This window comes from Salarias fasciatus, chromosome 14 (assembly GCF_902148845.1).
Source record: "Salarias fasciatus chromosome 14, fSalaFa1.1, whole genome shotgun sequence".
Taxonomy (NCBI): Eukaryota; Metazoa; Chordata; class Actinopteri; order Blenniiformes; family Blenniidae; genus Salarias; species Salarias fasciatus.
Window position 1 is genome coordinate 9326920 of NC_043758.1, and position 26406 is coordinate 9353325.

General features: G+C 42.1%; 3 protein-coding genes across 3 annotated transcripts; 1 reads left to right on the forward strand and 2 right to left on the reverse strand.

The window, feature by feature from the left end:
* Positions 1-2034: 2034 nt before the first annotated feature.
* Positions 2035-6344, reverse strand: LOC115400710 (rhodopsin kinase 2-like). The gene is made up of 4 exons (XM_030108720.1): positions 5733-6344; positions 5041-5478; positions 2720-2991; positions 2035-2362 (listed from the first exon to the last, which is right to left on the reverse strand). Exons 1-4 carry the CDS (start codon positions 6342-6344, stop codon positions 2035-2037), a joined length of 1650 nt encoding a protein of 549 aa, XP_029964580.1.
* A 1758-nt stretch (positions 6345-8102) lies between these two features.
* LOC115400573 (RING-box protein 2) lies at positions 8103-10359 on the reverse strand. Its single transcript, XM_030108557.1, has 3 exons — positions 10113-10359; positions 9930-9977; positions 8103-8580 (listed from the first exon to the last, which is right to left on the reverse strand). The coding sequence occupies exons 1-3, from the start codon at positions 10276-10278 to the stop codon at positions 8462-8464; spliced, it is 333 nt and encodes a 110-aa protein (XP_029964417.1). The 5' UTR covers positions 10279-10359; the 3' UTR covers positions 8103-8461.
* A 1482-nt stretch (positions 10360-11841) lies between these two features.
* Positions 11842-23642, forward strand: LOC115400711 (transmembrane protein 255B-like). Its single transcript, XM_030108721.1, has 9 exons — positions 11842-11905; positions 13450-13589; positions 14718-14780; positions 17263-17352; positions 18313-18393; positions 18530-18615; positions 18741-18900; positions 21631-21735; positions 23497-23642. The coding sequence occupies exons 1-9, from the start codon at positions 11842-11844 to the stop codon at positions 23629-23631; spliced, it is 924 nt and encodes a 307-aa protein (XP_029964581.1). The 3' UTR covers positions 23632-23642.
* The last annotated feature ends 2764 nt before the right edge of the window (positions 23643-26406 follow it).

The window sequence follows — 26406 nt, forward strand, 5'->3', positions numbered from 1 at the left end:
AGCATATTTGCATGCATGAGTGCAGAGTGGTGTGTGAGTGTGTGTGTGCGCGTGTGTGCGCGTCGGTGCTGTTTGTGAGTCCGAGGGCAGCGCTGCAGCGCCGGGGCCTGCGGGGAGCTGAACCCTGGCAGTGTCTTGTACGCGCCTGGTAAAAACATGTTCCTGGAGACCCGGTGCAGAGTCTGTCTTGTCGTCACGTCGTCCGCAGTGGACTCCCCGCTCTGCCTTCACAGCCGGCCGTGATCGTGTTGCGTCTTGGATTTCCATCTGAAGCCCCCCTCTCTAATCTCATGACAGTCGAGCGTGAACGGAACCACTTCTCAGCCCCGTCAGGTCAGAACCCCCCCCCTCCCTCCGTCCTCATGTTGATGTGACCCTCATTAGCTAAATGTGTCTGTGGTTTTGAAGTGGTCTGCTGAATGAAGGACTAATTAAACGGCGAGCTGCTGGCCTCAGTCTGAGTCTCTGCCTTCCTGTTTTTCAGATTGAGCCTGGATAGAGGCGCTTTGCGAAGAGGAACAAGAGGACAATCAAAACGACTGCATACCGTGAATCCGTAACATCTGATCTCATCACTCCGAAGACTCGCATGTCGGCAGAAGTCATCAGCAGTGGAGCACAGGGAGTTGCTGTATTTCACTCAGGTTTTTGGAAATTTGTTTATCTTTTTTTTTTATTATCACATCTTGTAAAAAAAAAAAAAAAAGGTCACATTGCTTTAACATCGACTATAAAGTTGTGAAAAACAGCCCAACGCTCATAAAAACACTGTACACAATCCAGAGGGGTAAACACAAGAAAGCACATTCATGTATTTCATAGATTACAAAATATGGTTGGCATGGCTTGATGCCCAGAATGTGTCCTTTTGTTGGAGGTAAGAGGAGCTTGTTGAAGAGTAAAACTTGGATCATATCAGGAATTTCACTCAGAAACAAGACATGGAGCATACAGGTGGAATAAGTGTGTCGAGTCAGAGTTCCAGCTGAGTCGTTTGAATGAAGATCCCTGCCTGTCTCCTCAGATTTCATCTCATCACTAACAAAGAAAGGCAACAACAGCAACAAAAAAAATCAACTGAATGAAACGATGCTGATTCACCATGATAAGACAACGATGAACTGATGAAGTAACAAAAGCTATTCAGGTTTTCATCAACAGTGTGTGTTGTGTTGTTGTTGCTCTGCACTTAAGCAGTTAATGTCCCCCTTGGTTTGCATATGGCATATAAACATGAAGGTGATTTTGAGGGGTCGTAAAGCGGGCTGGCACCGGATTGATAGTGCCAAAAAACAACTATGTTAACATGTTTTTTTAAGTGGAAAACTATGTGTGTACGACAGTTTGTCTCCCTGCATCCCTTGTTAAAGCGAGTCCAGCAGAGCTTGTAAATACCGGAGCAGCACAGTCAGGGTAAATGAGGATGATGAGGAGCCTCCAGGAGGCCGGATGCTCTCTGTGAGTGTGTGGCGGCACTTAGTGGTGAATGTCTGCAACTGAGGGACTTTGAACCAGCCAGAGGCTGCGAGACATCTTCTGCTTGTAAGATGAATCGAAGGCCTTCGAGGTATTCGTGTGACACCTGAGTCTTTAAGGCTTATGCACAGATAGTAAGACTGCTGCTGGTCAGTGGGACTCATTCAGCAGTGTGTTTACCGACTCGTGTAAACTGCAGTCTGCAAAGCAGCTGACTGATGTAATGGAAACTATGAATCCACCAGGACCTGTTGTCTCACACGGAACGCAAGACGAAGCATAAAGAAGCTGTTGTCAGCATGCTTTTTTTTTTGTTTTCATCCATTCTGCTGTGATTACTTTTAACATGCACTGATTTAGCATCACGGCTTTTAAAAATGATGGTCCAGCATATGAGCATACAGTCTGGTGAAGGGGAAAAAGAAGGTATGTAGGTGTGAAAAAGTGTTTCTGAGAAGGCTTCTGAAGTTTCTCACTTCAGTATTACAAGCAGGCATTTTACATGTTTATAATACTTTCAGCTTCTGGACTGTTTTCAAGAAAATGTTGGCCGAATGCTTACAAAACAATGCACATCCTGGATTTCCACGAGGTCTCACAGTCGCGTCCGTCCAGTTTGGGGACATTAAGCTCGTCAAACACTCCGGTGTCGATGATCTCCTTCTGCCACTGGATGGAGACCGCTCCCGTGCTGAATTCCTTGAAGAATTTCTCATCTTTGGCATTGAGCTGAATGTCTTTGACTTCAGAACTGTCCCTGAACTCGGCCGTGTCTTTAGTGTAGACCACGTTCGGCTTTGGCACCCAGGGGGGCTCCACCAGCCCCGCCTCCAGCCGATGGAGGCTTATATTCTTGAAAAACACGTGGTTTCGTGGGTCGTCATTGCTGTAAAGGTCAAAAACACAACATTGGTGAGATAAATGATGATTTCTGACCTTGTTATCAGGTCGAATCTCTCAAAACTTCCTCTGAAGACTCTTTGTTACACATTATACATGCTCATGAGATGAAGAATGAATCTATTTTTTTAAATGATTAAACAGATGCTTGTGTATTTTCACCTTTTTTTTTAACAAGTTGTGAACAAACAGAGTGTGTCTTGAGGACTTTTATAAGTTGACTTCTTTCAGTCTTTTAGAAATTGGGGAAGCATATTTCTTGAGTCATGATAATAATAAAAGTAAGGTTCCACACATGGAAAGCTGCAGTAAGTCTGAAAGCAGCATGAAGTTTTATTCTCACCGGCACCCCAGACGGATGCCAACCCTCTTCTTCAGGAAGCGGCCGACGATGTCTTTGGTGGGAGCGTCGAAGTTTTTGTGCGTGAACTTGCACTCGTCCTCCAAGGTGCGCCGGGTCACCTCGTCGCTCTGCACCTTCTCCCGGAAGTCTTTGAACGGCAGTCGGCCGGCCACCATCTCATAGATGCTGCAGCCCAGAGCCCACCAGTCCACCGAGGTCCGGTAATGCTCCTGCTTCAGAATCTCAGGAGCCATGTAGCCGGAGGTGCCAGCCTGACATGAGGACGGAGAGAGGGGAAGACACATGAAGGAATCTGACTGATATAGAAGGTTTTGGACATAAGATTCTGCAATTTACCACAGTACAAACGCCTCAATACAACATTGATGCTTTGTAGAAAAGCCTCCTGCTTGAAGGTATGCCATAAGAGAAAGGAGGTCAAGGTTTGTTTGTTTCTTTTCCCAAAATACAGCTGTTAAATAGACACCTAGGCAAAAAGACAACTAGCAGGAAATGCAAGCTTTACAGTAAAAACTTAAATTTAGAGATAAAACAAGTTTATCTTAATATATTAACTTCGGTAACACGTTATTTAAAGCCCCCCTGTATAACACATTCTAAGTACATTTATAAAGCATTATAATGCCATTATAACATGTGTAGCTATAGTTATAAACATTCATAGATGATCACAATGCCAGGACCTAACCCTAACCCTAACCCTAATCCTATGCTGTATAGTGAGTTATGAAGCATTGTTATCATGTATGAGTGTTTATAACTACTTATAATGTGCTATACCGGGTGCTTAAAGTAAAGTGTTACCTTAACTTCAATTTAATTATTGTCATCTAAGCATATGAATGAATCCAGACACAGTCATCCCTGATTTTGGTAGTATTGATATCAGTTGGCACGTCACCAATTAGGACACTTTCAGGATGATTTTGGATACTTAACCTTACTTCAACTCAAACTTTACTGTCATTTTATAATGAACTGAAGAAGGCTCTCATCCCAGCATCCCTCAAAATGTGCTTTATATCAGGCATGCATGATTCAACGAACATAATCAGCGACTGTGCTCATTCACCCTTTTAATAAAGACTCCTTTAAGGAATCTACATCATGGTCTACTTCTAAACCATTTTATCTAATTTATTTTGTGAAATTCTGTCTACAATCAGAAAATCAAACTACGGCTTAAAGGCAGACACAAGAAAACATTGTCCAAAGTGAAACAATTAGACTCTGATAGAGCTGATACTGCTGCTTCAGCACTCCATCAGGCCAGTCAGCTGGTAAAAGAGACTCTATTGTGCAGCATGAGTCTCACGTCGGCTGAGTTCTCTGGCCTGCGGGTTCATCGTCCTGGACAGACACGTGGAAGTCATATCTGGCATTAGTAAAGCAAAGGTTTTTCCAGCTAATGCTACCAGGCCATGTCGGTCGGCCGGGGCAGCTTTCAGAAGCACCTTTTAACAAGATTCAGCAGGTTACACAGAGTTATGCTGCTTCACCGGGTCTTGGCAGGGGGCTTAGCACCATCATATCTATTTCTGGTAAGCTGCTTGTGGTGGTCAAGGATCAGCTCGTTCAGAAGATATGCAAAGAGGGCGGAAAAAAAAAAAAACTTTCCGTAATGTCCTCAACTTACGGAATACATAAAGTTAACTAAGTTTTTCTTTATTGTGAGCTGAAGCTGAGTGAAATTATTTAATTGTCTTCAGAATTCACATTCTGCTTGCAGAAAATTGCAAAGACCAATCACATTTCTGACTGCAGCTTATTTAATTCATCACACTGTTACTTTGAGTTCTCGGTATGAAATGAAACACAATGATATTCAGTGTTTACTCATAAGTCACGAGGCAATCTGACCTGTTTCATTTAACCAAATATTAAGCATTTAGAAGGAGTTGGAATGTGACCTTGTTGTGTTGCCAGAAATTAAAGAAATCGATCCAGTCATTTTGTTTGACCCATGAGAGTGAATGGAAAAGGAAAGTTATTTTTTTATCATTATTTCATTGAGACTATACTTCTGTATAATTCAGATTTATCACACAACTTTTAGATTGATTTTTTTTTAATATAAATTTAGCTTACAAATCACAAAATATATGAAGGATCTCAAAACATTGAAAATATTTCAGATTCAGTCAAAGATAAGACAGTTAAAATTCTGTAATTTACATGTTTTGAGCTCAGAAATAACTGAGGAATAATGAACTTCCTTCTACTGTGATTCTTTGAGATGCCGCTGTAGATGATAATAATGTGTGTCCCTTGTCTTCAGATGTTGACGCTGCCTCACTGACCTTCTGGCAGATCATCTTGCCCTGCGGCAGCTCCACGGCCAGTCCCAGGTCCGACAGCCGGCACTGCCCCTTCCCGTCCAGCAGCACGTTCTCGGGCTTCATGTCGCGGTACACGATGTCCATGGCGTGCAGGTGCAGGATGCCGGTGGTGATCTGAGCCGTGTAGTAGACCACGCGCTCCATGCGGAGACCCCGCTCTCCCAAATGGTAGATGTGGAACTTGAGGTCTCCGCCGGTCATCAGGTCCATGACCAGGCACAGGTGAGTTTTGCTGTCGTAAGCGTAGGCCAGGTTGACGATGAAGAGGCTGTTGACTTTCTCCAGGATGTGCTTCTCCAGCAGAGCCAGCCGCTCGCCTCCTTTCTTCTTCAGTTTCCTCTTATCCAGCTTTTTGCAAGCGTACATCTGGCCGGTGTGTTTCACCTGCACGGCACACACCTGCCAGCCAGAGCCACATGTTAGACTTCATCACCTTTTCATTTAACGGATGATATCCTAATAGACGTTGTTCGTGGTTGTGTGTTTAGTATTTATTGCAGTTTTAAAGCAAAGTAATGCATGTTTGTCTGAGACTGATCATGTAACTGACTAAGATGATCCATCTGACTCAAGAAAAATGGGTTTATCTTCATTGTTTTAAATAAATCCAACTAGCTGTTTGCATGTTAAGTGCTGAGGTTTGTGGCACCTACCTCACCAAAGCCACCTTTCCCCAAAGTCCTGAATTCATAAAAGTATCGGTCTGTTATCTTCTGCGCCTCGTACTCCTTCCACTGCAGAAACCTGTAAAAGAAGGGGCTGCTCAGGTACTCCAGGAAGGGTTTCCCCTTCAGAAACTCCCTGGTGGCTTCTCCGATCTGCTCCAAATTCTCCTCATCAAAGTTTGTGCTTGATAAACACCTGCATGTCTCTGCATCGCTTCCTGTGAGGTAGGAGAGGAAACTCTTGGACTCGGGTTGACAGAACTTGGTGAGGATCCCCTGTTTGGCCTTTTCTTTGGTTTCATCTTCAGCAAAGCTCCAGGCGTTCAGCTCCTCCAAGAACTCATAGGCAGCTCTGTACGTTGGGTTGGAGGTCAGAAGAAACTGCTGGAACAGCTTCCTCCCAATCGGCTGCTGTTCGCAGAGCGGCTCGTACTTCCTCCCCACGGCCGTCCGGAGAGCGGAGGTCTTCTTCGGCCTGGGCAGCGTCAGCGTCAGTCTCTGTTTCCTCAGCTCGGTGCGATCTATCTGCTGAGCCTTCAGGTAGGCCGTGTTGGCCACCAGGTTGTCCAATCCCACCAGGTCAGCTGTGACATTTGTCATGCTGGCAGGCAGCTGGCAAAAAAAAAACCTACGGTTCGGCCATCAGCGAGTTTTAGGCACAACTGAACGCCTCGGGCGACGGCGTGCCGGACATCCTCCACCTCCGGGGCCACGCCTACCTGAGTCTGAAGAACACCGCTGTGCTCGGGGGATTTGTGGCCAGCTAAGTGTCTTTGCACGTTTATTCGTAGACGGCACACAGGGAAAGCAACTTATGCAGTTTGAACTTAAGAGGCTTTAGTGTAGTCTATTTTTAGAAGATGCAAAGTGACTGTGGGTAGTAAGTGAACATAATGAGGCGGCAGATGCTGGCCTGACAGGTTCCGCTTGATTATAACTAGTATTGAGGAAAGAAAAACAAAGACTGTTGTCAATAGATGGCTTAAGCAATAAGCAAATAGTCACAAAATCACACATATTTCAGGACATTTTCTTAAAAATTTTTCCAAATCAACTGGGAACGTGAGGTCCTTCGTTAAAGCTCAGAGGCCAAACACACTGGTACCCATGCTATCATAAGAATCATAAAAAGAACACCTATCGCTGTAATCATCATAATATTCATATTCAAAGTAGATTACAGAGGATGTTTAACCTTCACTGGTGACTTCTGATGACCGTTGATCCCTCTCAGAGATCTATGTGTGAGCCTGATGAGGCTCAGTGTGTTCAGAGGAGAAAGTGCTTCAAAAAAATGCAACACATAATACCTTTAATAGCATTTAAAGTTCCAGTGAAAGTAAACACCTGCTTGGTGAGGTTACAATGGCAGAACATTATGTGCTTTCTGAATCTGAACACTGCAACAACAAATTAATTTGTGGAGTAGCTCAATGTATCTCATCACACTTTGTAAAAACAAAACTGTGACTGGCATCATTCACCACCTCCAGGTTTTATAGACTCAGTGACAAATGATTAGGATCAGTAGATTATGTTGGAGTGATGGTAAGTGTTCGAGAAGCCTGAATACAAACAGGAGCCTTCATCTCATCATGGATTTTACTTGAGAACACTGGTCACTTCCTTCTAGTGCTCAAGAAGGTTGGCGAAATGACCTTTGAGTCATTAGCCTCAAAGTCTTAAGTCAATTACTCCCCTCAGTCTTACCCACTCTCTCTGTTGCGTCACAAAAAATACATTTTAAAAGCAAACAGTAATTCCACGGCATGATTCTTTGATGAGAATTTGGTTGAAATTCATGAAATCTATCAAAAATTTTAATATTTTATGTTTAACATGTAAATAAATAAAAAATAAGTTTGGCAGATATATCGCATATCATGTTGATCTCGACTCAACGTATTGGATGAATTTAATGACTGGGTGAAGAGGCCACAGTCAACAGGACGGTTAAGCTGGACGCTGGAAGGAGTCCAGGGTCCACACGCACCAGTGCCGGTACTGCTGTCATGGCCGCCGTCCAGGTAGTTCACTTTGGCAGCCAAAGTACTTAGAGCCGTGAGGTGACTTAAGGGCTGAGTCGTCTACTCCCCTTCAGCTGCGTAGGTCAGTGGTTCCGACCCGGAGCCCCAAGGGGTCTTAACTTCACCTGCTCAGAGCTTGTTCAGATGAACAAAGCAGATGTCAAAGAAAATCCCAATAAGAGTCTTATTAGAATGTGGAGCATAGATGTTGAACTGCCTGATTCAGAGTGATTTAAAATTAGGCTTCAAATAAAAACAATATGCAAACAAAAACCCTGATTTCCTGTCATGTGAAGATGTGATGCAAATGCCTTCATAGAAACATACATCGTACAACTAGTCACAAACCTTTATTTCTTTAAAAAGACAGTAACACATTGAAGATGTGCCAGAAAGCATCACAGACAATAACAGAAAACCAACACGGAGCTGCAACACATTTCATCCACCTCTTCTTGTCTCAGTAGCTGCGGCAGCTTCAGCCAGTCGACGAGGAGCAAACGTCCGCACAGCTTCAATTTTCTCCACCGTCCTTCCTTTGACAGCAGGACCACTGCAAAACATGCAATCTGAAGGAGGAGGACAGCAGCTGATGTTGGTGGCTCCACGCAGGAGGCCACGGAGATCTTCTTGTAAAGTCTGTCAGCACCTTCGGGTGCACGCAGGTGAAGCCCACCCGGACGGCGCGGCTTATTTGCCGATTCTCTGAACCACCCAGTCCTGCTGGCAGAGCGGGCAGCGGTTGTTCTGCTTCACCCACAGCGACATGCAGCAGTTATGGAAGGAGTGGTTACACTCGCCCCACACAACTGGAAGACAGGAGACAGCGCACACAATCACGTCAAACAGGAAGCTCTCCTCAGGGAAATGCTGGGTTTCTCTGGACCAATTTGATCTTTTAATCTGCTTCAAATCTTACTGACTGATCGGATGGATGTTTTTAAGTTTCGGTCTGATATTTAACAAAATTATAAGAAACTGAAGTTGGGGGCTCGTTCTGCCCTATTTAAAATAATGACCGTCCTGTTGACACTTTCCAGATTTATCAGCCAACATTTCACTTCACTTCTGAGGTTTTTCATGAAAATTCCTTGGGCTGCATGGTTTCTGGACAGGACTTCTTGCATGGACTGCAGGCATCAAATTTCTCACATTTAAAATAGGAAGTGAGACTCTTTATGGCTTCACTGAGCCATAACAAAACCCTCTTTTCCTTCTCTTTCAGGAATTTGACTGATTTATAAAGTACCAAAGCCCATTTTCCAACTAAACAATATAATTCTGGTTAACACTGACTTATGAAAAAATGTCCTCATATTATCTATAAGCTCCTTTTACTGATTCGTGTAATTCAGAAGGGAACTGGTTAATTGATAAACCCAAAACTAGACATTTTCACAGAGATGTGAGGCTCTTCTCCACATGATGCCTGAGTCTTCAGGTCTGCATCCCACATCTTACAAACAACCCAAAACGCATCCTTCTAATGACAGGGCATTTTGAAGCACAACTGTAGTCACGTGATCAAACTGCTACCACTGCAAAAGCACCTTTTGGTCAGAATTTTCAGCATTTTCTGTCTAATTCTGCAGGTCCTTAAAAGGGAACGTGTGACTTATTTTATCGTCAAAACAGGCTGAATGAGTTGGATGATCTATTCTGCAAAAAACACTGACAGTAGAAATGTACAGATCACCACTCCCCTCACAATGAAATCCAGGATACTCAAAGTACTGTGTAATTTTGCCAGAGGCCAAGGTGTGACATTTTTATAAGACTGTAACGATCTAAAACCCTATCAAGAGATGCATTAGTAAGGTTGTCTATTTGATTGAGTAGAATTAGTTGGGAGGAGTGATTACAGTTCAAAATTATCCATTTGATTATTCAATAGTGGCTTGTGTGCTGCTTTCATTTTTAAATATCCCAATACACAATAACGTGAGATGACATAGGCAGCATTTATGGAGGCATGAATAAGTTTTATCATTTTAAAATCACTGGATTTTAGTCTGACTTAGCTAAGTATTAAAGTAACACTGAAAGATAAAGCTCTGCAACGATAAGGTCTTATTCGGTGATAAACTAGCTCCTGTGAACGTGTTAGGTAAACCTGCTGGATCGTTCTATTAATAAATGAGGTAAAATTATGTCTTACCAACACAATCCTCTTGTTTATTTTCCGCCTGGCATCGAAGACAAGCGTCTGCAAACGAATAGAAACGCGTTATTCCGCCGCTACTGCTGCGACTTGGCGTTCATGTTAGCCACGTTAGCCTCCGCTAGTCGTCGGTATCCGGGGCTGCGCTGGCCGGATAAAGCTTGTCTTCCTCGGACTCACCCATCACCTGCACCCGGCAAATGGCACAGGTATCACACTCAACGTCCCAGCTCCACATGGCCACCGCGTTCCACTTCTTCAGGGAGAACATCTTGTCCCCGCCCGACTTGGAGCCCGACGACGTGTTGTGCGAGAGGACTAAACCCGGCTCGTCGCCGTCATCCATCTCTGCTGCTCGGTGAACCCGGTAGACCGGTAGTGTTAACGCGGCGCTAGCAGCGCAGGTTAGCTCACGGCTAAACAAAATGGACGCGACGGACCGGCCGTGCTAATGCTAAAGCTAACGAGCTCATTCAGGCGTAATGACTGCATCTTGACACCAGAGGGCGCCGTTGTTCAGAGACCATCAATTTTAAATACAGTCTGATCTTATGTAATATTAATTTTTTTTTTTTTTATAAATATTTATGATTTATAAGTTACAGTTATTAAGAAAAATGACTCAAACGAGGCCGGAAATGTTTCAATATTTAGAAATAACTCTAAAATATACGATAATTTAATTAAAATAATTGTGAAGGAATCACACGAAGGCAATATTTTCCATTGTTTTCGAGACGTACCTGTGTATTTACCTGTATGCACTGACTGAGCCATATATCCTCTTCAACACAGTGCCGTGGTTAGTGCTCCTGAAAATCTGAGTTCAAATACCATTTGGAATCGTTCTGTGTAGAGTTTGCATATTCTCAAACAAACTAAACAGTTTTGAGTAATCGACAAAAACAGATGATCATCAATCAATCAATCAATTTATTTTTGTACAGCACTTCTCATCCCATATGGACAAGAGATAGTCTAAAGATGTTGTGTACGTAACGTATACCTTCAGATGTTGTACTTCTTCTTTGTGCAACAATATGTGTGTCCAGGTCATTGCATGTTTTGTGCATCCACAAAGCTATTGCACATCCAACATACGTACAAAATTAATGTTTTCCTCATTCTCTCTTCATGAATCACTATTAAAACTGCCAACATATTTCTGAGGAATTTCATCAGTCATGAGGGAAGCTGAGCTCCAGCCCATTCTGAGACAGAGGAGACTTTAAATCATCAGATAAAGAATGAAGAATGTAAGGTAATTATTCAGACTCTTATCTTTGCACTCCTTTAAAATGGTTTATGGCTGTGGATGGATACTTTTTTTTTCTAAATAATGAGCTTGAAAGCACAATATTATTATTATTTTTTCAATCAAATACATAAGAATGAACGTTGGCATGGTTGTTGCTTGATTTCCAATTCCTAAAGCTCGACCTCACAAGAAGTTGACACATTTTTTCCACACATGCATATGTGTTGTTTGTCTTCCTGTCGTTCCTCAAATGAATGTTTTCAATTAAAGCATAAGTGGTTAAAAAATTTGCAATAAAGACAAACTGCACACCTCTGAGTGTTGGGAAGAATTCAGAGATGTTGGCTTCTTATCATCATGACGGTCACTTCCTACCAAGCATACACGTCCAACATGAGGGTGTGACTTATTTACAGGTTCGTTATTTTTCTTTCTTTACATCTTCGGTAAATATTCAACAGGTATTTGACATGTGGTTTTGAAGGTACATTTCCGATTGTCCCTGAACGCAGCACGGCCAGGCGCTGCGCTCTAATGTGAAAGTTGAAACCAGAGCATCAGCATCAAGAAGGGCTTGAGTCTGGAACAGACTCCTAACCCGCAGTGGATGGGCAGATTTCTACATCTGTGTCTCAGCGGACTTTATCTGTCATGACTCTGATGGTTCCTGGAGCGGCGGGTCGAAGCAAACCAGCATCTGCAAACCCAGAAACAGGTAACGTTACTATTGCATCTTATAGATGATAACAACAGTCTTTTACCCCTCTACAAGAAAGGCTTTAACTGCAACAAATGTTTTTTTTTTGTGGTTTAATACTTTTTTAGGATTCAGGGCTTACAAGTTAAGGTGTTTCCATTGTTGTTTTACAAAAATCTGTTTTAATAAAAGAATTACTATAACTATTCATACTGTTACTTCTACTACTAGTAATAATAATCATAATGATATAAGAAGGAGAATGACATTAATACAATGAAACTGAAGTCGAATTGAGGCAATTTAGCAACTTTATAAGGTTATTGTTTTATCCTCAAGGAAGTGTAAATGGAGGTGCGAGTTTGATTCCCATGCAGTTGGGACAGGAATGACAGGTTCAGTCCACAGTTTGCTATCACATATTATTAATATTACATAATTTCATTGTGATCGCATGATGTTTTTTTTTCTTATTTTAATACAAAAATGTTTTGAAAAAAACAGAAGTTTGTATTTTAGGGTTTTTAAGTTCATTAATACAATCCAATCTTATGACAGTTACTGTAAATGCAATTTTATTTTGCTTCAGTTATTGATGATGAGTATTTTCTTTTTCACAATGCAGTCAGGTAAATATTTTAGCAAACATTTCTACAACACCACTGCCTTGTTTGTAAAGTAAAAATAGTCTAATGTGTTTTCAGTGGCTCTGTTTGTGTGGGACCTCTTGGATATGGTTAAAGGCTATTATGATATGTAAGATCAGATATGGTTCCTGATGTATGGGGTTATTTTTGAAATAGCTACAAATTAACTACACAAGCAAAATTTGGAGTAGCTGTCATGTTTTCTTCTTGTGCATGAAGAGATTTACCATTATTGTTAATTTATTGCAGAAATGTTAATACATCCATGAGTAAAATTGAACCGTTTGGTTCTGTTTCTGCTTCATCCCAAGGCTCATTCTCATATGTAAAATTCATAATTAAACTGTAAAAAAAAAAATAATTAAAATGTAGTAATGTAATGTAACAGGATTAATTTATTCTTTCTTGGGTGACTTATAACTAAAAGCATTTAGGTAAATGCTAATTTCATTGTCCCAGAAATGTTTGGCAGCAGCTGACTTCCTGAAGAGTCAGCCATACTTGACTTCAACTGTCATTTCTTTTCTTTCTTTGTGTCAAACGTCATGTATTCTTCTGTAATTTGTTTATTTTTGTTCTTTGAAGGAGATCGCTCTTGGAAAAAGTCTTTATCAGATACACAGTGAAACAATTATGGCCCTGTGTTTTGACATCGATATATAAGCAATTCATGACATTTAACCCTTGCAAATTGGAGACATGTGGTTCGTATTGTCATTTTCATAATACAATTAACATAAATTCAATAAAAACAAGCTGAGCATAAGACTATGTTGAGTTTAAATTGACATTTGAACTCTGGTTTGATTCCTGCTTCAAGCCAGCAGATATAGGAGCCGTTTATTGTGTTTTCTGTGGTGTGCAGTGAAGCGTGTAGCTTGATGGAAGGTTTATTTTCCCCTGTGTGTGTGTCAGAGCTGAAGATGAGGGTCAGGAGGGCGTCTTGGCTGGTGCTGGGCATGTTGACTCTGTCCCTGCTGCTGGTGCTGCTGGGAATCTACACCACGACCCGCACGGAGAGCCTGCATGTGACCGGCTACGCCTCGGGAGTCATTGTAAGTTTTCCAGCAATGAGAGATAAGAGATTGGTTTAATTGCATTTTTTGAAATGCTTGCTTTTTTAGTTTGCACCTCCTGCAAGGAGATGTCAAATTGATCCTCCAAACATCCCCAGGAGGCGATATAGAATGTGAAAAGCAGTCAAATCCTCTGCTCAGACTCATGAACGTATAGCCAAACCCAATATCCAACGTCCACTGACTGCCTCTCAGCAGAGCAGGTGAAGGAATAAAGCAGAAGAAATATTAACTGTGTGGAAATTCTTCAAGATAACCGACAGCAGCAACAGTCAAGCTTTCTGTAAGTGTGTGCTTGTGCTGAGTGGTAATCTGACTGCATGCATGCTGACGAAAAGGGATGAACAACAAGCAGCGTTTCTGTTTCTGAAGGAAGGCGTGTCAGGCCATGTGGAGGAGATCAAACTAGACAGGAAGTTCCCACGCCATCTGAAAATCAGATCAATTTCAAAATAGAACTCCTGATTTTGATGGCTAACCATATAACAAATAAATGAACGTTATGCGGTATCTGGTGTCAACAGGCCTGAAATCAGAAGCACAAATATAAATTAAAAAAGGACCAAAAACAAAGTCAAAGCTTCTGAAACGCTGCTGAATGGTGGGAACTGCAGTTAAACCGCTGATGGAAGAGAAACACACCACTGAAGCAGTTTTGTTCCATAAAAAGTGGTTTTGTTTCATTACTGTGGATATAAAATCAACAATAAAGCTGCGTTTTGGGTTAAAAGCAATTCAAAGTGTAGCATTCCGGATGGGGTAAGAAACACATAGTGAGCGTGCAACAGAAGTCTTTTTTGTCATTATGTGTGGGAATGCAGTTATATTTCAGGGAAGTATGAGGCAGTGCCATGTTCAGGAAAATATGTAATGCCTGCGCTTGGCATACAGGAAAGTGGTACATAATCTTGCAGGGTTTTTTTCTGAAGAAGCTGAGACATCTGACTAATATTGCTAAATTTATAGATGCTCAGATTTCCTTCTGATTTAGAACCTGAAAAGGCTGAACGGATCCTCTGCAGGTGTTGAATTTCTCCTGTTGTGTTAAGAAAATGAGCCATCCTTCTTCATTTCATATCTGATCTGATCACACGGTGTCCTCTGCAGCTCACCCTCGGATCCTTCGTGGGACTCCTGGGACTGCGTCTGGAGGAAAACCGCAGGCAGCTGGTATATCCTCCTCCTTTCTCCGTATCTCTTTAACCCAGCGGCCTCTAACAGCTTGCGCTCTCTTTGCTCCTGACCTGCCGCTTGATGTCTGGAATATGTTGCAATGTGCTTCCTTTTTTTTAATTATTCTGAAAAAAAAAAGCATGAGCATAAGTAGTTTCTCGTGACCAATAGAGGTTACTAGGTTCAGATCTAATCGGCAGAATTGCTGCTTGCACAGGTCACCAGACAGTCACACATTAACACTTCGAGACCTTTTTAACCTCACAAACACTGTCTGGATTGTGGGAGGAAGCTTTTAGAAAACCCACATAGGAACAAATTCCCCCTCAGAAAGTCCTCGTTGGCCGGCAGGTTAACATCCGAATCTGCTTTCATAATGTCCTTGGATGTTTTCCTTGAGCACACCCAGCTCTGTCTTGCCAGAAAAAGAGTGTGTTTTGGCCAAGAGAGAGGCAACACATGTTGCAGAGCTGCTCATGTACACATCTGCTCCCTCACTGATTCCATGCACACTCACACACCTCAACTCCACACTGTGACAGTCTGAAGGGTACAGTGTCTTTCTTTTGTGTTTCTTGCACTTGTCTTGTCGGACAGCTGCAGACAGTGGTTGCTTATCACTCCACCGCAGATCCACAAATGTGCGTTTTTATAAAATGATTGATAATTTGGAGAAGTCATTCCCCCGACCTCTAGATTTATTCTGCTGTCACAGCCTTAAGCTCTCTGGCACCGCCCAGCTCATACTTTAAAAACCCATAAATACCCATCATGACAACAGTGAGAACCTATATGATGTTAATAAATGTATAATTCAGTGAAGGGGCACATGAGTCACTTCAAGGCATGAAGTTAGACGTTTCAAGAATGTTTCCTTGAGAATGAAATATTTAAAACGTTAACTTCCTCTCCTCAACGCAGTTCAGGAAATTAACCTCATGAGTCACCAGCCTCAGAAATGTCCATTCAGACCTTGTGAGGTTGAAATAAGTAAAAGACAAAGATCAGATCAGTTAAAGTTAATCAACAATCCTCCTTCTGGTATCCATCCCGAATAACTGCAGGAACAAACTAAAAGAGTACATGGAAGAGCACAAAGAAGCAGAGTGGCTGATGACTGAAGATTGTCATTATTGAATGAGATTTCTCAGAAACAAGGCTGTGTGCTGCTGCTGAAGCAATCTGAAAGCCATCAGGTCTGCACCCAGCGTTCAGATGTCAGGAACAGGTCAGATTCCTGCAGCTTGGATTGAAAAGTGATGTAACCTTTCCAAAGGTCAGTCACAATCACACCGTGTGGGTCAATAGAAAGACTCACACACACACACACACACACACACACACACACACACACACACACACACACACACACACTCACACACACACACAGAAATGTCAGGGTATTCCAGATGTTCCCTTTCTTCACACAACTCTTTTGTTTTCCATAATATTCTCGTAGTTGTTGTGGATGTTTCAAATACATCTCGAACCCTTCTCTATTTAGTTTCTGCGCTGTAGAAACAGTGAAATTGATCCTTCGGCATATCTTCACTCATCCGTCGGTCGATGAGTGCGGTGTACTTGTTGTCTGATGATGAAACTGTTGCTGAACAGAGGAGAGACTCCAGGTTTATGTGGTCAAGATTTTATAATCGTCTGTTGCACAATATTTGTAGGTTATAACCAGCCTTAGAAATTCTGTGGATGTCATGCAGTTCTTCAGAAACTGTCCCACATTATGCACACAAACTCCAGGCCACTTTTACTCAAATTTAATCATCAGAAAATATTCTTGCAACATTTTTGAGACATACACTGAAAGGCAAGGTGCCTCTGTTTGTTTCACACATTTGATCAACAATGGAATTCAAAGTCCTTTACATAAACTGTGAAAAAAAGAACTGATAATGGAAACATAAAAGCATTATTGAAACCATTAGAAGGTATAGGTGCTCTACAAGACTCAAAGATACAGTGATTTGTTCAGTGAAAGGCAGTGAACAGGAAGGCCTCCAGTTTCTGGAATGTTTCTGGAAGTTTGTTCCACATTTCTGTAGAATTAAAAACTAAAAGCAGATTCTGCATGTTTGGTTCTGACTGAGGAACTGAAAGCAGCTCGGCCCCCAGAGAGCCACGCTGTGTGACTGCCTACCGATGAAGAAATGTTCCCCCTGGGGAATAGTAAAGGATTAATAAATTAAGAAATGTTTATTTTAGCTAAGATGGACTCCTGGAACTAGTCTGTATGTTCAATAATATTGAATATTAGTGATAAAGCATTTGTTTTTTTGAGTTAAAGTGGACCGAACATCCTGAACAATTGTAATTTATTGTCGTCTGCTACTGTTTAAGTTACCTGACCAGGATCAAATGCTTCAATCAAATCCCACGCCTTTCTTTTTTCTCTTTCTCTGCTATTTCCTCTATAATATATCTGAGGATCCATTTTTATTTGTGTTATGCTGTGTCCTTCTTCCAGCTGAGAGCCGCCATGTTCTTCCTCAGCTTGGGGGTCATCTGCTCTTTCCTGTGCCTGCTCATCGACGGTGTCTGTACGGCCCTGAACCTGGTGAGTGACCTGCTGCTCCTTCGAGCACAGTTGTGCCGAATGATGAAAACGGTAACGTGAGGCAGTGAAACAATAAACTCACGTGGCGCTGGTTGGCTTTGATCCATCGGTGCAGGCTCTCAGTGGCAGCGTACTTATGTTGGCACGATGTTACATGAATACCGTCTCTCAATTCTGTCGATTGAAAGTGTTTGTTCTAACTCTCGTCATATTAGTTTTTCACTGCCAGAATGCTTGTGAGCTCAAAACATCAGTTTTCGTTCAGTGCTGAAGTTGTTTGAACAACAAAGATTTGAGGTCATATTGTATTTGGCTCGATGCGCCCGCTTGTTGAGCGTCCTGCCGAGTGTTACTGATGTTGTAATTAGAAAACAAAGATCCTCCAGAAACAGCTTTCAACAAGTTTAAAAGCAAAAAAATGTTCACTTCCATTGTCGATGCAAGGAAACAGATCTAACACCTTAATCTTTTTTTTTTTTATTGTTCTTTATGGAAAAGGGATCATTTCTTAAGAAACAAGGACATTTCAGCACTCAGTCATTCATCCATTCATTCTGAGTATTTCAGTCTGAGGGAAATTGTTTTATCTTTTTGTCAACGGGTAAAAATATCAGCAGTGTTTGTGTTGTTTCTACTTAATCGAGCTTCTTCCGTTTTATTTGTGTTTTTGTATGATAGAAGCAGATTTTTACTGTTAGCTATTTTCAAGCATCAGAAACCACATCATACATATTTTGTTGTGAGTTCAAATCGCTCTCAGCTGTGTTGGATTCTTTTTATGAGTTTTCAATAAAATGTTTGAAACTGTGATCATTTCAGTTCATATGCATGTAAGCTTGAGATTATATTTTATATTTTCTCCTTGTTTTTATTCCCTGTAATTATATGTAGATCTCTGTCATTGACATTAAACTTTTTACTGAGCTTTATGGATGTTGTTGTTTCTTTCCTTTTTCTTAGGACATGCGTCCACTGAAAGCAGGACGATGTCAACATTACAGCAGCGGCAACAGCTACATGTATGAGAATTTCTATACTTCTGTAAGTAAATATGCTCCCAACACTCCCAACATGCTCAATACGAGAAGGTAAAGTCCTCATGATTAGTCTGACTGGATATCACAGTTAAATGAAGCACCAGGATCTCTGAAGGCGTCTGTTTGTTTTCCTTCTTCAGGTGTCCTGCTGGACTCTGCAGGAGTCCTGCACCCTGACGGTGCGCAGTGGGACTTGTTACTGCTGCGATCTGTACGACTGTGCAAAGTAAGATGAAGCTGCGTTTTGTGTCTTTGAGGGTAAAAACAGAAATCAGACTGATGAATAATCTGCTTGAATATTCTGATGAGCACTGGAGAGATACTTCTGCATGATGCTGTTTTGTTCTGCAGCGGCGGTTATCTCAGCAACTACTACGAGTTTGTTGGAGTGCAAAGCTGCGACGAAGTCTTCGTTCTGTACGTTTCAATCTGGATCCTGTCCGGTCTGAACCTCGTGGCCTTCTTCATGGGAATCCTGGTCACCGCCGTGCTGGGCAGCATCAAAGTCCCGGTGAGCACGGTCCAGCTCCAGGTCGAGCCTTACCTTACCGGCAGGAAGCCATACAGCAGCAGCTCCCGTCGCAGGCTGGACATTTTATATTTAATCTAAAGAAATGAAAAACGCTCTCTTTTTTTCGGAACTCATCACAGTAATAAAACCCAAAGCAATGTGTAGGAAATATAGGAAATCTGGCAGCCAGCCAAAGGTTTCTCCTGGATGCGAAGTCAAAGCGGTGCGCAGTGAGAGCAAGAAGGTTCATATAAACAGAGTTAGAGCAATTTGATCCTTTGAAGAAACTCCACCGATTGATACTACTGCTTTTGAAGTAGCTTTATTTACTCTGCAGGGAAGATATATCCCCTCCCCCTCCCCCCTGTGGCAAAAATAATTTAGCAGAAGAGGCCAAGCATTGACCAGAACTATATATACCTTCATCAACAGTAAATTACTGAATATTATTGGGGCTGGTCTCACAGTAGTGAAAAAGACGATCAATATTTTATCTTCCTTTACTTAAAGATGGCCATGCGTCACTGAGCTGTCGGTCAGCGTCAGCAATCAGCTGGCTGAATACGAGTCGAACAGAAAGCAGAAGGACATCAGGGAGATGTCTGATTGGATTTTTACTGCAACAGCAGTGAAAAACATTCCAGTTGATAATTGAATGGTTTAATTTCAGCAGAATCTTCATTCTTTCATACAAATATTCATGCAAAGGAAAAATATTCGTATTTTGTAGTCATATTTGCATATCAGCACCTGTCTTGTTCTTATTTTTTTTCCAGTTTTACATCAAACATTTTCTCATCGATAATATATTTGTTCTGTGGGCTGATCTGATTCAGTCTGTATTCCTGAAACACAATTCAGACCAATCTGAGAAATTTGTTGAAATGAAGCCAAACTGAGTGCAACCAAGGTTAGGTTGATGTTTTTATTAGTTTTTCAGTAATATTTAAAAACCCCAAATCTAATACAATATAAAATCTTCTTTCATCCCAGTTACATGTAAGGCCTCACATTCTGCAGTTATATCTCATTATGTTACTAATTTGATTAATCTACCAGAAAAAAGTTTGAAAGAGCCTGTTCCGATCATTTCCTGGAGGAACAGAGGTGAACATTGTCCAAGTTCATGTTCCTCTAAACGTTGCTTTACTTTTTAGTGAACAAACACAAACCAACACATTTTCAAATCCACACCGTGTGTTCCAGGCAAACAAAACCTCTCTACAGTGGTTAGACCTGTTCAACACAAATTTTCCTTTTTTTTGTACAGTTATCGTTTCATTACACTCTTTAATATTGGTGAAAGTTAAAGAGAATCCTGTGGTTTTCTGTCTTGCCTTCCTGTGCTGCAGTCATTGCATTATCTGTTCTTTTGACGCTCCTAAATGTCAAAAATATCCACACAGTTGAGCGCAGCCTCCCTCCTCTCTCTTTCTTAAGCCTCGCAGGATTTTTTTTCATTGCTTCCCACAAAAATGAAACATAAGGTCAGAAATGTCCCGCCTGTGTTTTCAGGCTCGGTGCTTTCATAAAGACTCCCAGTTATCCATCAGCGCTGTCCTCGGACTCACTTCCTCATCGCTCTGTGCCGGAGATGCAGGACAGACAGGATGTCCAGTTGAGGGAGGAGTGTAATCTAAGCCGTACCGACCGCCGTGGGTTAACAGGGATGTCTCTGGCTGCTTCGCCTGAGTCCATCAGCAGTGTTTATCAGAAACATTCCTTCACTGTTTCTCCTGTGAGGAGGAAAAGATCGGTGCTTCATATTGTTCAGATGCACACAACACTGCACCGTTTCAACAATGCATCTTTCAGTGGATATAAACTGCTGATGCTTTATCGTTTGTGGTATTCAGGTTGTTGAAGACAGGAGCGGGTGTAAAATTACCTTCCACTGGGATAGTTTTTACTGTGGAGCAGTATGTTTAGCATGTACTCTGCACACTAAATGTCTCCCAGGACCGAACACAACACCATCTGGTGGAGCTTCATCCTTCTGTGGCCACTGAGCTCTTTGTTAATGTGGCTACTAGCAGTGATCCTCCATGGACTTTACGCTGTCCATCTAATCACAGGCATTGTTTTCTCTTTCTGGCTTCTTTTTCTTTTTTTTATTAATTCCATCACACTCTTTAAAATTTCCCACACAGAGGTTTTTGGCTCCCGTGCAGTGTCGTTCCACAGAGACCGAGGCATTTATGAAAACACAGCTCACACACACATCGCTGTCCTTATGAGTCACTGATAGCTGCAAGTTGCTGAAGGTGTTGGATTGAATGACTTTCAGCTTTCTTTACATTATCCATCCATTTTTGTGTGTATGTTATGCATTATTGAGCCTGCAAATAACCCTGACGGTGTCAAACAGAATGGTTCTTTTGTGTGGACATTAATTATGAAAATCCCAGACGTGTCCTGTAACTGCAGCTGTGGTTCTTTGCTGTTGTTCGTCCCTTACTCATGCTATCATGTACTTTACTGACGCTCTTTTCCGCTCTGGCTCCAGTATATTATGTTAAGTATACAGAAACTTACAGTCTGTGAAGTTTATGGAGACGCAGCCTCACGCAGGTTTTGGATTTAACCTTGAATATATTTCAGACAGACCACCCAAAGGGAGGGGCATTAGTTTTGACTCCGATAATAAATCAGTGATTATGTCTGTGACTGATACGCATCTAATCTTCAGTGTGTGTGTGTGTGTGTGTGTGTGTGTTTTCTTTGTGTTAGAGGTGCAGCAGCCCTGTGACTGACCTCTCTGAGAGCGCTGCATCTTCCCCAACAGCCCCTCTGCTGATGGACACCAATGCATACAAAGCACACCGGCTCCACCCAGTCAGTGCTACACACACACACACAAACACACATATAAACACACACCACACCCTTTTGCAGTGCTGTCTTTGTCCTATTGAAACATTGTATTCCACAGCCCTCGTCAGTGCTGTGCATGACTTGGGAACTTTGTTTTGTTCTATGAAAATGGATGTTCCTAATCCGCTGAAAAAAGAGTCCGTTTGTTGTTGGATTAATGATGCAAATCCATATAAAATGTTTGATCTGGACCACCCTGAGTCTCTCTTCACGGTAGGGTGGACAACAGGCTTTTAGAAATGTACATTTAACACAGTCAGAGGTCTGTGGGAAAAAGAAAGAGAGGAGCCTGAAGAGAATGACCTGAAGTGAACTTCGAACCACTTAGTTCTCACAGTAGGTCACATTAAATTCAGTGTTTCTCCAAAGAGAAGCATGTTTTCTATTAAAGTAATCTGAGACTATTTGCGGTTGAATTCCCTCAAATCAAAGCAAATGTCCTTTAATCACATTTACAAAGGAGTGTCTGGTAAGGACGTCTGCACCCCGCTGCTTTGAAGCCTCACACACTTCATTAGTTCATTACTGCATTCTCGCAGAGCAGACAGTCTTTCGAATGGACTCTTAATGATTCATGTTCCAACCCCCGAACCATGGATGAAATCAATAAACGTTTCATTCAATACAGATAGTGATGCTGATTTATCTTTACAGCTAATAAAGTGTCTGCAACTTGTAAGTTTGGGTGTTCAGCTTTATAAATGTAAAATAATATATGATGTTTGTATATTCAATGGAATGCAGAATGTAAAAGTTGGTTAAATAATTTGCAGCTCTTCTTAATACTTTTTTTATAGCTGAAATTGCTGCAAATGTCTCAGTTCTCTACTCTGTTTAGATTTATTAACATGCAACTTGATTATGTCGGCAAAACATTGCTGGGTAATTTTTGGGCAAATGAGCATTAAGGAATAATCTGCTGTAAACATTTTTACAGTATCCGAGCCGCTGTGGTTCTCTGTGAGGTCCTCGCTCCTTCTGTTTACAAGCAAATAACAGCAGTGATGTATTTTCAGCGATCTTGATGCCCTCCGTCAGTTGTTCTCTCCAAAGCATGTCGGCATCATTTCGCTGTATTTCAGTCGACACCTGCAAAATCATCTGCTCAGCTGTCAAAATCAGTCAAGAACGTAGTGCAACACCATCAATACCAGACATGAATCTGTTGGTGTGAGGGTCAGGGGCCCGATCAGGAGGGTGAGGAGGGTGACCAGTGAAGAAGTGAGCTGTGAAACTCCAGCTTTATTTACAGCTTTGAAACATGAGTGAACCGTTTTGGGAGAGATATGAGCTCGTTCAAGTGAATTACGGTGTTGTGCTGAGCTCCAAGACCAAATTATCTTAGAGTTTTGAAAATGTTATTTCTGTTTCAGGAAATGAGCCAAATGGAGAAAAACTAATAACGTTGATTGACTGCATCAAAAGTGCAGCTGACCTCAGTCTGGTGATCATGGCTGCAAAACTATCATGAGTTTCCTGTTGCTTTCTGTGTTAAACTCGAAACTTCAGTGTGTAATTCTGACATTGTAGCTGTATTTTTGTGTGTTTTGTTAAACATAACAAATGCTTGTGTTCCAAATCAAACTAGGAACTTCAAAAAAATAGTCAACAATGTTGAGCTAAGTCTTTTTATCTGTGATTGTCATAGTAAATTGCCGTTTGTAATCCACACAGACTTGACAGGACCAGTGAAAAACGTCTTTCTTTGTGTCTCTCCTCCAGTTAGCGCCAGGATTTATTGATCCCGGAGAAAAGACGGCTGCCTCGTCCTCGGTGCCCCTCCTGGCGTCTCCTCCACCCCCCTTTGCCCCGCTGAGCAGCCTGCCGCCGTACCGAGACCACGATCTCCCTGCCTGAGGTCCACAGAGCTCCTCAACCGGCGCAACACTGAAAACATGAGAGGCAGGATGAGCTACCGTCATTATGATTGTTTCAGATATTGTTGTGAGAAGGGAAATCACACACAGTTATTTTATTAGTTTAATCTTCCTTAAACTGCAGAAGTCCACATGGGACATTATAGTAGCGAGTGGATCCAGATCAGGCTTTCTGCCACTCCAGGATGGCAGCGGTATCACAAGAAGACTGAATAAATGGGAAACCTTTGACCCAGGAACTGTCCGCTCAAGATGAGCAAGCACCTTTCCATGAGGTACAGGAATTTAGCGGAAAGACATCAAAGAAGGGGATTCTGTCTTTGTCTCATGTGGAAACTGAACTGTTACTGTATATTAAAAACACTTATTTCAACAAAAGTTTTCCTAAATGAAACCCGTTTTGATGAAAGCCTGAATTCATCTGACGACGAAGGCTCAGTGCATCGTCTCCATAAATCCTCCTGCTGTGACGTTTCGGCCGGGGGGTGTGGACGTTCAGCTATCTTGTGAGATAGTTGTAAATTTATCTTATGTATTCATAAAGTTGACCTCATGTGTTTAGAGGGGCCATAACTCAGACTTTAACAGTGTGCTTAAGTTGAAACGTCATCAGAGTTTAAATTATTTGTCTTTTTTCTCTCACTTGCTTAATCCATCACACACACATTGATACTGGAGCTGTGTGTGGTTTTTACTGGTGTGTCAACATTGACTTTCTGTTAATCTGGACTCATGCAAGATTTGTGCTCTATGAGGCCCCTCAAGAATGTGATTTTAATCAACAAATCTATATAAAATAAATGGAATGCATATTGAAGCACATTCATCTGGACTGTTTTCGTCTCCGCAGTGGGAGGGCTATGGGGGAGGGCAGGAGACACTCTGGACAGGTTGTCAGTCCATCACAGGGCGAACATGCAAACTCAGCACCCATGACATTTTCACTGTGAGGTGAGAATACGAACCACTGCACCTTACACCCTTTGATTAGTGGCATTTCCACCCAAAATCCCAACAGACACCCACCGGAATGTGAAGTCCTGTCAGCTCGGCAGCCTCCCTCGTGCTCGGCCTCCCCAGAGACACGCTGCCTCAGGGCTCAGCAGCGAGGATGTAAATGGATCCTTCAACATGTCAAGATTGTTTCCCAAAATGTTGAAATCTCCCAAGGCGGAGGAGGAATGCCACATACGAAGAGAGGCTCTGAGGATCAACAACCAGTGGAGGAGTTTTTGTGGGTCTCTGTTGGAGTGTTTTGCTCCTGGTGTGAGGAGGGACTGAGGGGTCAGTAGCGGGACGTGCAGCTGACTGACAAGTTGGGCGTTACACACCGTGAGCCGCTCCTTCGGTCACAGTTTGACGTGTTTCATGTTTGCTTTTGTTTTCCTCCTCGGTCGCTCTGCTGGATTGTTTCAGTCATTTACCGCCCAGCCCGGTTCGTGCCCCTGCGGCTGGCTGTAATTGCTCGATCCCGCACTGCCGTGAGTCTCAGCTGGTGGTGTCGAACTTAAAAAGCAGCCTCACGCAAAGTTCACAGCTGAAGTGCAGTTCACTGAGCGAGTTCAAGGTGGAGGGCATCCAAAGTGCAATCCAGGTCAGTGGCCAGAGAAAGAGAAAAGTTAGGAGATCCAAAAGGACACAAGGGTCTCAGACACAGCAGCTGCAGACGAGACGAGTGAGTCAAAATAAAACAGCAGGTGACAAACAGGTGAGAGACGACGACATGACTGAGAGACGGACGGAGATCTGACACCATGTTGCATCAAAACAGTTACCAGTCATCTGAGCTATAGAGGCGTATGTACACAGATGAGATGCATGTTGTAGCTGCTAATGTCAGTGAAAAGAGAAAGCAGCTCATGCCACTACAATTCCACTTTGGGCGTTGACAAAGCAACTGATTTACAGCTTGTGATGCATTTTTTATTTGATGTATGATTATTCGCTTTTGATATATATGTATGAACTACTAAATCATTTGGACACTGTCATGCTTCAGAAGCAGCCAAAGATGTTGCAATGTGTGATTAAAGTATGTAAAATATAAATCATTCTATCCTTGTCCATTAGGTGATTCAGGTCTTTTCAGCTTGTTTTCAGTGAGCAGCGAGCGCCAGCCTCGGTCCTGTTTGTCATCTCTCTCTCTCGCTCTCGCTTCACATTTAAAGCTCAATCGGCTGCTTCTGTTGTTTTGTAGCTCTGGTCTAACTGAACCGGTCTGAGGAACCAAATCCTTAGAAAGAAAACCAAAACCACCAACATAATGAAACAAAACCAAGGGATTGGTTGCTTTTGTGTTGAGAGGAGAAATGTCCAGTTTTCCATCTGGAATGTGTGGCACCACCTCAGTAATAAGAATTTCAATCCATAAAATGTTTTTTGTATTTGTTTAGTCTTATTGAATGCACATCTAAAGGGAACAACATTAAAAGCAACTGAACACTAAATTAAGTTATGCAAGGTTAAGACAGTCTGAATGAAACAAAACAGCATAACTCTTTATCAAACAGTGAATGAATCATGAAAGAAGCACAAAAACCAAAATATAATACAGTTTTGCATGTTTTCTTGTTGCTCGTCTGCTGAGATAAAGTAGTAGACTTTGCTGACTGCAGTGGGAGTCGCGTTGCCTGTAACTGCTGTGCATGAAAAGCAATAATCTAATAGAGGTTTTTCAAAATATGACAGGATGAGACCTGCTGCATCCCTCTGTATAGAGCTGGAACAGCATGCTCTGACTCAGACCAATCTGCTC